At 38.6% G+C, this 13,013-nt stretch overlaps 1 protein-coding gene across 1 annotated transcript in view; it reads left to right on the forward strand.

Moving 5' to 3' along the window:
* The window catches only part of prkdc (protein kinase, DNA-activated, catalytic subunit), a 36,006-nt gene extending 25,443 nt beyond the window's left edge, over positions 1–10,563 (forward strand). Inside the window, exons 65-86 of the mRNA XM_042399200.1 lie at positions 198–386; positions 683–907; positions 1,076–1,184; positions 1,554–1,656; positions 1,749–1,911; positions 2,008–2,182; positions 3,022–3,215; positions 3,973–4,156; positions 4,370–4,530; positions 4,904–5,115; positions 5,298–5,385; positions 5,473–5,616; positions 6,334–6,541; positions 6,761–6,828; positions 6,931–7,151; positions 7,269–7,361; positions 7,955–8,035; positions 8,152–8,223; positions 8,308–8,509; positions 8,869–9,057; positions 9,446–9,585; positions 9,968–10,563. Of these exons, the coding sequence (XP_042255134.1) occupies positions 198–386; positions 683–907; positions 1,076–1,184; positions 1,554–1,656; positions 1,749–1,911; positions 2,008–2,182; positions 3,022–3,215; positions 3,973–4,156; positions 4,370–4,530; positions 4,904–5,115; positions 5,298–5,385; positions 5,473–5,616; positions 6,334–6,541; positions 6,761–6,828; positions 6,931–7,151; positions 7,269–7,361; positions 7,955–8,035; positions 8,152–8,223; positions 8,308–8,509; positions 8,869–9,057; positions 9,446–9,585; positions 9,968–10,172 (3,426 nt within the window). The 3' untranslated portion in view covers positions 10,173–10,563. The remainder of the gene's footprint in view (positions 1–197; positions 387–682; positions 908–1,075; positions 1,185–1,553; positions 1,657–1,748; positions 1,912–2,007; positions 2,183–3,021; positions 3,216–3,972; positions 4,157–4,369; positions 4,531–4,903; positions 5,116–5,297; positions 5,386–5,472; positions 5,617–6,333; positions 6,542–6,760; positions 6,829–6,930; positions 7,152–7,268; positions 7,362–7,954; positions 8,036–8,151; positions 8,224–8,307; positions 8,510–8,868; positions 9,058–9,445; positions 9,586–9,967) is intronic.
* Positions 10,564–13,013: the final 2,450 nt, after the last annotated feature.

A 13,013-nucleotide genomic window follows, 5' to 3' on the forward strand; every position in this document is an offset into this window, starting at 1 on the left:
TTTTCCAGTGATAGTAGAAGCTGATGGTTGAATCCTATTACACACATCAGTACATTTATTGTAAATGTACAATAAAGTAGTCCAGCAGAACGCTTACGTAGCATGTTAGCACATGGATTGGTGCAGTTTTACCAGATTACCAGCTGTGTGTGTGGCACTGTAGTGTAAAAAGTGCATACTGTCTTCCACACTGGCAGGCTCTGAACACTGAGGATTGGAGTGATGGCGAGCCCACTGACTCTGAGAAGGATTTCTGGGAAATAGCCGCTATGGAGGCCTACAGTCATCTGACTGAGTGGAAGTCTCTTCAGTACTGTTCCACTGTGAACATCGATGAAAACTCCCCACCCGACCTCGAGAAGATGTGGTCAGAACCTCTCTACCAGGTAATGAATCTGACATTTCACAATCTAGGAGTTCTCAGTCATGTACCAGGCAGAGCTGACATCCTTCCTTCTTCTCTTGTTGAACATAAAGCGATTTCTTGAAATGAAAACCCACAGTACACAATCTTAGTCCTCCATGCCATTCTGAGACGCTTTAGTAATAAAACGTTATGATTATTTTAGCTTGAATTTGACAAGAAATTCTGTAGCATATCATAACATAGTAAAAGCACTGTACTGTTCATGCACATAAGTCGTAATGCTCTTCTCACGTGAGTCTTTTGCATTTACTCCAGGACATGTACCTGCAGCACATGATTCGCAGCATGTTGAAGCAGCTGCAGCTGGGCAAGAGTGACCAAACTCTTCTCAGCTTCATCGACAAAGCCATGAGGGTGGAGGAGCGCAAAAAACTGCTGGAAAGTCACTACAGCCAAGAGCTCAGCTTGCTGTACATCCTTCAGGAGGACTATGACCGCGCCAAATACTACACCAACTACGCCATGCAGCTATTTATGCAGGTCTACTGTCACATATTTTTAAAAAAAACAAACTTGATTATATATGCAATGTATGTTGTACATGTACTGTTTGCAGAATTAGTTAATCTCTCCAAAAGCATATGATAACTTGGCAGGGAACATACTGATTTTTGGAGTGACTGAACTAAATCTCTTTGCGTCATACAGAATTACTCCAGTGTGGATACGCTGCTGACTCAAAGTCGCCTGACTGTCCTGCAGTCAGTGCAGGCCTTGACTGAAATCCAGGACTTCCTGCTGGACATTAAAGGAGAGGGTGAGTGAAGATATTGTTTTTAAAACTATTTGAAAGGTTAAAGGATGTAAATTATAAGTAATTGGGGGTAGTAATTTAGTAGTAATAGTAATATAAGTCTAAGTGGTAATCTGCAAAATGAGCAAGTGAGTTTTGTAGAACAATGATCCAACTAGTGCAAAAACTGCTGTAAATAATTGTAAGATGCCTGTACACAGTCAGACACACTAAGACAAAAATGATAATCTGTTGCTGGTGACTTGAACTTAATATGCCAGTGTTTTTTTTCCTCCCCTCAAGAATTGTTGAATAATTTCCCTGCAATTGCTTTTGATCAATCTTTGTCCCCTTCTCAAAATTCAGTCATTTTCATTGTGTTTTCTTCATTAGTGTCTATGACGTCCCTCAAGCGGCTCATCAGATTATGGACTGAGCGCTATCCTGATGCTCAAGTGGATCCAGTAAACGTGTGGGATGATATCATTACATCTCGGTAAGGAAAAAAAAAAAGATTTTAGCTTCACTCACAAATCTATTAAATGATCAGATAACAAAACAGCTTCAAATTTGATTTATTCGGTTCAGATGTTTCTTCCTGGACAAGATCAGGGAAAAGCTTAGAAGCCAAGCTCCCAGTGACAGTATGGAGGTGGATGGTGCAGAAGACCCAGCAGGTGACATTGACACATTAGTAAATAACTGCAAGTTCAACATGAAGCTACACATGGCTGATAGCGCACGGAAGCAGGTGAAGAAACAACTGTTGAAGTAACTTTTTTTTTTTTTTTTGTGCTATCACATGATAACCACAAAACTAACCTTACACCACCAATGTTGTTTTCAGAACAACTTTTCTGTTGCTACCAAGCTGCTGAAGGAACTTCACAAAGACGCCAAAACAAACAGAGGCTGGTTTCTGCGGTGGGTCCACAGTTTTAGCCACTACAGCCATAAACGCAGCCAAGCTCAGGGTCCTGTGGAGCAAATCACTAACATGCTGAAGACTATCTCACTTCTGGGTAAGAGGGGAGCAGAGGACTCTTGTACATTATCTTGTGTATTATTACACAACTGAGAAGGATCGACATCTATAACACCACTACTGTATTATATGTTATTAATGATGGAATTTCACATTACACCTGAAAGATTTCATGATAATATGATAAACATTAAGCTTTTTGACCCTTTTTTTCCTCTGGAATTTAAAACATTACACTAATTGAAATCAACCTTTCAAACTTTAAAAGGCCATCACTTGGAGGGACAACACAATAACAAGACATCTTTCAAGTTTTTGAATCTTGTTTAAAGGTTGTTAATCAAATTTAAATTAGTTGGGTTAGTTTTGTAGCTACAGTTAGTTTTATATCAAGTTTAAGAAACCACATGTATTTTGAATGTTAGGTAATAAATATGGTTTGCCACAGAATTTATGCAGTCCTATCAGCAACTGACATGCAGTTATGAGTGTCAGTGTAATTTAAAAGCTGTATGACATCGATGAGATAATTTCACAAAGTGTTGTTAAAAGAAATCATAAGCAGCATGACTCCACTATACCCAGTGACACTAGAGCAAGTAAACTTGAAGCATTAAGGGCATGCTAACCCAAAATGGGAATCAGCAGTTGTATATTTTTAGGAGTTGGAGTTCTTCAGTTTCATTTGTATCTACACATCCACATTAGGATCCACAGTTTGGAATATTTAAATAAATGAAGAGATAACAAATTAAGAAATGCAGTAGAAGTAATGTTTTAAATAGAAATTTGTGCAAGTTGCAATGACGTGCACACAGGACTAAGTGAGACTTCAGCCTGTTGAGATGTTTCATTTCAGCTCTTTTCACTCTGCAGAGGAGCTTCAGGCTGACTGTCAGAGTGCCACAGCTAAAGTATTCAGATACCAAAAGATACTCCAGGGTACGTCTTTCCACATCCTGGCATCAGCTGTAAGCAGAAGCCCCTCAGTCCTGGGAGCTATTGGCGCTGAGAAAGCAGAGAGAGTTGTAAAGCTGTCTGGTGGTTCTTGGCCCACTGAAAATCAAAAGGTAACCCATTTACATTATTTTCAAATTCATTGAAAAAATGTGTGTACAGTCTGAGTTGAGATGCTGGTATATTTGCCTATTTTGAATTGCTTATGGGCCATGAAAATAACAACATGTGGGAGATAGTGTTGCAAGCTGTCCTCTATGATTAATGTATCTGAATTAGAAAAAAGCATAAAGGTATTTAGAACTGGAGTGCAGGACTTTTGTCTCCCCCTTCTGGCAGTGAGAGTAAAGGGGGGGGCTCGGCTTTGATTGCCTGACACAGGCATGCAGCACACTCTCGTGCACCCCCAATGACAGGCACACAGAGAGGGCCGGTATAAACGGATGTTTTGACGGTTAACCAGCCCAAAAATGGTCTACTGGCCCACCGGGATTTGTCCCAGTACGCCCAATGGCCAGTGCTGGCTGTAACCTGCTGTTGCTGCTGTAAAACGGTGCATAAATTGTTTTGAGCATCACACAACCCCCACAAAATGACTCGTTTCACTATCAGAATTTGATCCATCCTGTCCAATAACATTTGTAAAGTCTAGAAGAGCCACACGATTAACAGCCAAACAGCCAGTGCAGGAATGTCACCACCGACATGAGATTTAAAAACTCTATACTGTAAAATAGAGAGAGATTTATCTGGTGTTGATAGGCTTTATCAGCATTGTGTGAACTCATTAGGCAAGAGCTTGAATGTAACAGACATTCATTTATATGTAAAGGTTGAGCACTGCACGTTAAGTAACTGTTTACCTTGCAGGTAGTGGAAGTGGGGCTGCAGTTACAGGCATTGGAGTTGCTGTGTGATGCTACCAGAAAGGCTGATGAGGAGCTTCAGTCTTATACTCAGGAATGTGTGGAAACCAGCAGCATCACAAAGACATACATGACTTTAGCTAACTTCTGTGACAAACAATTACGAGAGGAGGAGCAGAATGATACCAGTGAGTAATAATAGCAGCTAAATTTGTAGCTTTGTTGAACATTTAATTTCAATTTGCCAGTGAACTCATTCAGGTGACTGTTGTTTAACAGACCTCTGCTTGAGTTCAGTGCTACACATCATTTGTTTTCTGGTGTATTCTTCTAAAGGAATTTAAAAATGTATTTTCTCCCTCAGCCAATCATTTCAACTGTGTTTTTTGTTTTTTTTACAGAAAGCCAATTTCCCGACATGTTGACCCTGCCTGTTCATGTCGTGGAGAGCATGTTGAAAGCACTAAAGATGAACTCAGAGGAAGCTCGCCTTAAGTTCCCACGTCTGCTACAAGTCATTGAGTTGTACCCCTCTGAGACACTGGACCTCATGACGAAAGAGGTTGGTGTAAAACTTTGCAGAATATAAGGATCGAAATGTTCAAATAAAGGTGTTTGTATAAAGATTTGTTCATCAAATCTTTACTAAAAATATAAATTTCTTTTTTTTTTTCAATTCATAGCAATATTCTGCTACTAATTGTGGGGATTTACCCACCTTTTGTTTTCATGACAGCCAACATGTAATTGCCTGAAGTTAATTATTTGTTGTGATATGCTTTATAAGCAGGGTTCTCACTGGTCAAGACCTTTCTATAGTATTGTGGATTTTGACAAAGAATCTGATAAACACTCTGGGAATATCACAGTAACGTATTTATAACTGTTTTTCTGATGGTAAACAATGACACACTACTGTATCTCTCTGTGTATAGATGATGTCAGTTCCCTGCTGGATGCTGATTGGCTGGATCAGTCAAATGGTGGCCCTTTTGGACAAGCCAGAAGCCGTGGCGGTGCAGCACTGCATTCGGCAGATAGCAGAGTGCTACCCTCAAGCTCTGGTTTACGCTCTAATGATCAGCAACGAGAGTTACCAGTTTGAGGACTCGGCTACAGGACACCAGCAGCAGGAATTTGTCAACAGGTAAACTGCTTAAGAGGAAAAACATCTACAACAACCTTGGCTGGATGCCCATTGCTTAAGATCATTTAATTATCAAAATGTAAAAGTTTTAATAATCCAAAATGTGTAACCTTTGTAGAGACATAGCTGGAACCTGATAATAATCCTGAAGATGTTTATTAATACTGTTTGTGTGTCAACAGGCTCAGCAGCATGCTGGATAATGGAGGAGCTGTGAAGAAGTTTGTGGATGCACTGCAGCAGCTTACAAATCCTGAGATGATTTTCAGGGTAATTAGAGCAAGTTCAACCATGAAATAAGCAGCCACCTGCTGGTTTTTTGGTCTGTCGTTGATAATTGCTATTTGGTCCACACAGGATTGGTGGGATTCTGTGAAAAATGAATGGGAAAAACCAAGCTTTGACAAGAAGCGGATGGGCCAGTTGTACGATGAGATGCACTCTTCACTCGGGGATCGTAACACAGACGGTCATGGAATGTTTCGCAAGAGATTTATCCAAGTTTGTGCTTTACTTTCTTCTTTTATCTTGCAAAGATCAGATATTACTGTACAACATTTCCAATTACAAAAATGCACTTTTCATTCTTTTCCTCTATTCCAAATGGTGAATTTGCAGCTTCTGTTTCAAATGTTTTTATTGAAGTTTGACTTTCTGTATGTCTACACTTGTATTTTTTTCCTTTGTCTTACAGTGATTATTTCTGCATATGCTATTTTCATATCCACACTTACACTGCATCATTTACATGCTAGAGGAAAATGAAGGAGTTGAAAAATAAAATTAGCGAGTGAGAGATAAGTAGAAGAGTAAAATAAAGTAAGATAAAATGTGAAAAAATGAAATGATTTATCAACTTATTGGTGAGGAAAAAATGTATTTATTTTCCTCGCCAATTGTATTGATGTTAAAGGAAAAGTATATAGTTATACATTTCTTTTTACACTCCATTTAAATTATTTAAATAACAATGTGATTTAGTGATTAATTTAGCTATTTTTGAATTGCCTGATTACCTTTTTTTGGCTCTATGCCACATACAACAACTGAAAAACCTTTAATCGACTAACTTAAAGAATTTTTGTGTTGTAGTAGTAGTAGAAGTGATAAAAGACTATATTTTTGAAGACTCACAACAAATACACAGAGACTTACAGAGTACAGGTGTAGCTCCTAAGCAACAAAATAACCTGTTATATTATTGTATTAATTTAACAGAAATTTGCTAAAGATGTGGAGAACCTGCTGGGACCTAAAGGCAGCAAGCTGTTTGAGAAGAGAAGAGACAAAACCTATGTGCGTAAGGTGGAAGATCTGGCGGCATCCATGCGTGGATTTCAGAGGGAACCTGGGAACCTGAAGGAATACTCACCCTGGCTGAGTGGATTTAAACCAGATCCATTCAGCAATGAGCTGGAGATCCCAGGTCAGTGTTGAAATCTTGGTAATCTGAACTCTTTGTTAGTATTGACATGTCTTTCATTTCTTTAAGAAAGTAGTTAACACATCTGTTTAATGTAGTTTTTAGTTATTTCTAGTGATTACATTGTATTTAAAGGTATGTCTGATAATAAAAAGATTTATTTTGATTATTTCTGTTGTACTCTGTTCACTGATGAAGCTGTTTTCTTTCCTCTTGTTGTAGGACAATATGACGGCAGATGTAAACCTTTGCCAGAGTATCACGCAAAAATAACTGGCTTTGATGAAAGGGTATGTTTTTTTATATATTTCATAAAATAAGTCAGAAATGTTCTAATAGCACCCTGTCTATGTTGGCCGGCCAGTTAATTAATGTGAATTAATGGGCTGCAGGTAAAGGTGATGTCCTCTATTCGCCGTCCTAAACGTCTGATCATCCGTGGGGACGATGAGCGTGACCACCCCTTCCTGGTGAAGGGTGGGGAGGACCTCCGTCAGGACCAACGCATTGAACAGCTTTTTGCAGTCATGAACATTTTGCTGAGCCATGACACTACCTGCACACACAGAGGCTTGCAGCTCCGCACATATCAAGTCATTCCCATAACGACTAGGTACTGGGCTTTTATCTGTCCTTCCAGTTACACTTAATGCAAATACTGAATTTTTATGTAGGCAAACTGCCAAGAAAATCAACTTGCCAGGGTAATCACATCTCACTGCCTTTTCAGAATTGGTCTGATTGAATGGATGGAGAACACCTGTACTCTGAAAGAGTTCCTGATAAGCACAATGAGTAAGGAGGAGCAGCAGAAGGCAGGGAGGTACTGTACAGTATATATGATTCACTCTAATAACTTGTATGTACTCCTTCTGTTCAGTGATGAAGTTGAAACATCATCCTCAGTGCTATAAGAAAAACTTTCTACATTCCTTGTATTTTTTGCACAGTCTTTATCAATTATTATGATTTGCAAATCTTATTTTTTTGTCCAAAATATATAAAGTGAATTGCTTTGAGGTTTAGGTTTTCAACTTTTAAAAAAAATCAAAAATTGTTCTTTTCTAAGTACATGAGGTGCTTCTGTCAGGGACTTTTATCTTTTCTTTAATGTTATTATAATAATTAAATGAAGTCAATGTAACCTACTTAGTGTGATAGATGATATTGACATCAAACCTCAGACATCAAAATTTTTATAGCACATATTTTTATAGTACTTACAATGTACCAGCTGACAATAAGCATTGTGGAGCATAAAGCACTGATATTTTTATTTTATGATGATTTTATGAGTTTGAGTGTCTGATTTTATTGATAATTAAAGCTTTTTGCAGGTGCAAATGATGTGTTATGCAACAGTGAAAATGCAGTGTTGTTTTTGTTATATAATATTAGTGATTTCTTCTTTTTAAGGTCCACTGAAGTCTACAGTAAATGGCTCTCCAGCTTCAATTCAAAAGTGTCACCTATCGCACAATACGCTTGGGCTTACCAGTAGGTCTCCTGAATGTTCATTTTTGTTCATAAATTGCTTGATCCAGCTAGTATTTATGACTGACTGAGTAATTTACTATTCAGCTGTCAGCTACAACATGTTTGTTCTTTACCAGGAAAGCAAAACGCACCGATACCGTCAGCAACTTCCAGAAGGTGCTGCAGCATGTGCCCAGTGATCTCCTAAAGTAAGTTTAATCTCTGTATTACAAAACTGCTCATGAAGGTTAACACTTGCAGTTTAACATTTTTTCCTCGTTTTCAATTTGTAGGAGAGCTTTTCTGAAGATGTGCAACAGTCCCGAGGCCTTTCTATCCTTGCGCTCTCACTTCATCAGCTCCCATGCTTTACTGTGTGTGAGCCATTGGATTTTAGGTATCGGAGATCGCCATCTCTCCAACTTCATGATCAACATGGAAACAGGAGGCATGATTGGCATTGACTTTGGTCATGCATTTGGTTCAGCCACACAGGTAACTTATGTTTGTGTCATTGAGGGGTGGAAGAGAAGGTATTTTAACTAAGAGCAGCTGTTTTAAATCACATTTAAGCTTTACTAGGAATTTAGAGTATTACCCCCCCCCAAAAAAATCAAATAATTATGATACTATTTGACTCTTAGGAGTGTGAAAGTCTCAAATTAGTTAAGATCAACATTCACATCATATGAGAAAGAGAAACTCTAAGAAGTTCTGTCAACATCATTCAGCACTGCCAAAACACAGCCATGCAGTGTTGATGAAATTGGCTCCGGTGTGAACGTAACGTAACGTAAAAACAACCATGCCCCTGTATAATTAATTCCCTCTCCCTGCAATCTTCTTCTTCCTAGTTCCTCCCAGTGCCTGAGCTCATGCCTTTCCGGCTGACCCCACAGTTTGTGAATCTAATGCAACCCTTGAAAGAGTCGGGTTTGATCCAGAGTGTCATGGTCCACTCCCTCCGAGCTTACAGGGCTGAGCCGGACCTTTTGCTGAACACCATGGATGTGTTTGTAAAGGAGCCCTTGCTGGACTGGAAGGTAACCATCACACTATTGCGACAAGGTTCCCACTAAATGTAGAATATCTGATCTGATAAGTGAACTATAGATCATTTCTGTTAATTTTGCCAGGCAGATTGAATCAATTAAATTGGGAAGAGCAAAATAGGGAAAAATGCAGATCCTGCATATTTTCTGCATTTTTGCAAAAAATAATGAAAAGGATTATTCTATTATCAAAATAGTTGCCTGTTAACATCAACACCTGTACAATATCATGCAATACAAATGAATAATACTGCAATAAATAGTACATTTGTGAAGGATATTATGTTCAGTCTTTGTTGGGATTGCTGTTTTAACTCTGTGCACTTAAATATATTTTCAAACTGCAGTACAAATGGAATTTATCATTGCTTTTATACAGAACTTTGAGCTGAAACAATTGAAGAAGGGAGGCACCTGGACTGAGAACGTAAACACCAAAGAAATCAACTGGTATCCCCTACAGAAGGTGAACTTTGCCAGACGAAAACTTGAAGGAGTAAATCCAGCAGCTATAACCAGGTACATCATTACATTGTAAAATGGCTAATGTTTTTTTTTTAAAGATTAGATCAGAGCTTATACTGTTGATGTCTGCTGTGGTAAAAAAAAAAATGCTTAGATTGTATAATTTACAGTATTATACAATCACACAATGGTACAGTGGTTGTCTGTGGAAAGCCCTAATACTGAACTATAGATGATAACACTTTATATGTATGATGAATGGAAATAATGAAAGTAACATCTGGTTCAAGTAACGCAACCTAATATAACGGCTCTACAGTAAATAGTACCTTTGACACCGTGTTCAGTTTTTGTTGTTTTGTATTTTTCTCATGAAAAAGACATTTGAACCTTGAATCCTGCTTGTGTGTGATTAGATGTTGGTTTATTTTGTCAGTGAGGAGCTGAAGCTGGGCTTTGAGAAGGACCCTGCCTTCTCAGGGATGCAGTCCGTGGCTTTGGGAACTGAGGAGCACAACATCCGTGCCAGGCTTCCCCCTGCAGGCTTGTCAGTGGAGAAGCAGGTGGACTGTCTGCTTGACCAGGCCACAGACCCCAACGTGCTTGGCAGAGTTTGGAGTGGCTGGGAACCTTGGTACTGATTCTTTGATTGGTGGAACATTTCTGAACAGTCATTCACAATAATGGGAAAGAAATCTTATCATAGGTCAACAGGCATGATGTCTAGAATCTTCAAATAATTCATTTATTGTGCTCATCATATTATCTCATACTGCAGACCAGAAAACTAAAGTTAAGAAATTTAAGTCTGGAAATGTGAGAATTATAACACTGTAAGTGGAAACAGTGTGAGCACAATCATGATGTGGGCTATTTCTTGCACTTTGACTCTATTTGATGGAAATGTTTACAGCCATTTATTAATGTTTTGTAACTTCAATTTAAAATAAAAGTATGTTAAACGGTTAAGAAGTGCTTGAGAGGCTGATGTATGAAATAAAAAAGTGCAAAGTTTTTTGCAGCTGATCAATACTGCGATCTTACACTAATTATTTCATATATGAACTGAAATAAAGGAAAAGCAGATGTACGTTGAAAGGTCCATAATCAGATTTCTTTAATGCAGTGTACCAGTGCTGTTTAAAGTCCTATCATCCATCCAGTGTTTTCCCTCCTTTTCTTTCAAAAACCAGTCCAGAGACCCTTCACTGGAACAGAGGCTGTGATCAGCTTGGATTCATGTCCACTGGATTCCAAAGAGGCTGCATTGTATTAATAACTCAAGTATCTTCTCTGTTGCAGTGGAAATACTCTGTATCACATTCTGTCACCTGCCCACACAATAAGTAAAATATTTGCACTAGCATTTACAACTTATAGAATGTTCATGTATGTCAATGAGACATATTCAACTCCACTTTCATTGCAGTGAATATTAAACCCTTTATTTTAAAGAAGCAAAAAACAAGTTTATTTGAATTCAGATTTTATTAGCTGCTCAAAGCTCAAAACAGAATGTCAACATTTTTTAAGTCTATACAAGATAATTCTGGACAGACAACAGAAAATGACATCAATGTAGGGTTAAGTACATCATCACATCAATAAAAGCAGTCAATATATTTGTTATATTTTAGAAATGAAGTCTAATTGTTTTATGTTACCATTTTCTCTAATCCTTATCCTTAACTTTATTCATGTATTGAGATGGTGAACGTGGTCATCATTTCACCTGACAAACTGTTAATGCGTGCATTGCTGCTGTGCTGATAGCATTTACCAAAACATTATAAAAATTAATCGCCTAAGCGCAGAGAATTGCAAAAACCATCTGCATTTTGCCCTCCTTCAAGTTCCTTCAGCAGGCTTTTCTTGTACTCCTCTAAGCTGTTCTCACACTTCTCACCATAGAACGGGTACTTGCACTTACACATTGCTATGCCTGATACTACAACACATTCGCCAGTGTTCTCACATTTGACTTTAGAGCAAGGATCCACACCCGTTATCTCTTCATCACTTTTAATGAAGACAATATACTTCCCGGCAAGTTTTGCAGGCTTTTTACCACAGTCTCCTGTAAGGACGTTTGGGATTTTAGATGACTCAGTATTGAGGAGGTTGTCAGGGGTTTCTGGGAGGATCTCAGGGTCCTCATCATCTGGTTCTTCCTCCACAGCACTGGTGGTAGTGTGATCCTTCAGTTTAAAGGCATGCACTGCTGTGAATGTCTGAGACAAACTTTTTCCAAAAATTTTATCACATTGGTTTAAATAAGTTGGTATATCTATACAGATTTTATGCTTGGATAAGCATTCTTTAATAGCTTTTTTAACATCGTCAGCCTTGGTGTAAGTCCCTTTCACCTGCTTGGCTACAGCCACTGTGATTGATCCTTTCTCTACCTCAGTAAACCCTGAATAAACATGTGTCCTTAGCACATTTGGCCTACCCTTTGTGTTTATGGTAGTAAATGCAAAAACCATCCACTGATACTTGTCATATGTTTTTGTCAAAAAATCGCTGACAGTCTTTGCTATTTCTTCTTTTGTTTTGGTGTCATCAATTTGCTCAAAAATATCCCTCTCTATGTAAGTATCACTGTCAGATATGCATCTATGGTGCGATTGGACCAAAGCTGAGGCAGACTGGGACGCCATCTCTTGATCAATTTTAACTCTGGCTTTTGTGTCTGCACCCTTGAATTCATAGTACTTATCATTGAGGATATTACTCTTGCATATGAGTTTATTTAAATACAAAAATTGGGTTGTGATATCTTTTTCATGACATCTTAATTTATCAGCCAGAACGTCTCCAAGGTTTTTTGTAATAGAATCTGGTTTAGCTGTCAACAGTTGGTACAAGAGTGAAGTGCTGTCTGCATACTGGCTGTAAAATGTGAAAAACATGTCCTCGAGTTCCTTCTTTTTTGCGCCAGTTTCTTGAGAACTACACTTTAGCTCATTGTATTTAACCCAGGTTTTCTTTATGTTGATTATTGTCGTTTGGTACGCTCCACCTGCCCCGGCGTTCCACTTCATTTCTGCACCAAAGGTGTCAAGCTTAATATCAAGAGATTTGACTCCACTTTTGATAGCATCTATGTCCTCCTGTCCTTCTGACGGTATCGCCATTATGTAATTGAGTCCTTTTGAAAGGGTGTTCATTTGAAAGTCTTGCAAAACTGAGGCACCAAGCTTTCCCAACATCTTCGGATTTTCCTTCACCCATTTGCCCATGTGCTTCATCATGCTAACAACGGCCTTGAGTTTAGGCACTTTTTCCTCCGATTGCTCTTCCTTAGGATCACTGCTCGGCAGAGAGCCTGTCGGAACGCTCAATACGAGGAGGCAGATGGATCCCAACAGCAGGAGCAGAAGGCCTGGAGACCACATGACTAACAATACAAACACACACAGTTTAGAACAGCTAAGGAAAGGCTCTTAAAGGACAGGTTTTCAAATCCAATATGTCCATAT

The sequence above is a fragment of the Thunnus maccoyii genome, chromosome 21 (genome assembly GCF_910596095.1).
Source record: "Thunnus maccoyii chromosome 21, fThuMac1.1, whole genome shotgun sequence".
Classification (NCBI taxonomy): Eukaryota; Metazoa; Chordata; class Actinopteri; order Scombriformes; family Scombridae; genus Thunnus; species Thunnus maccoyii.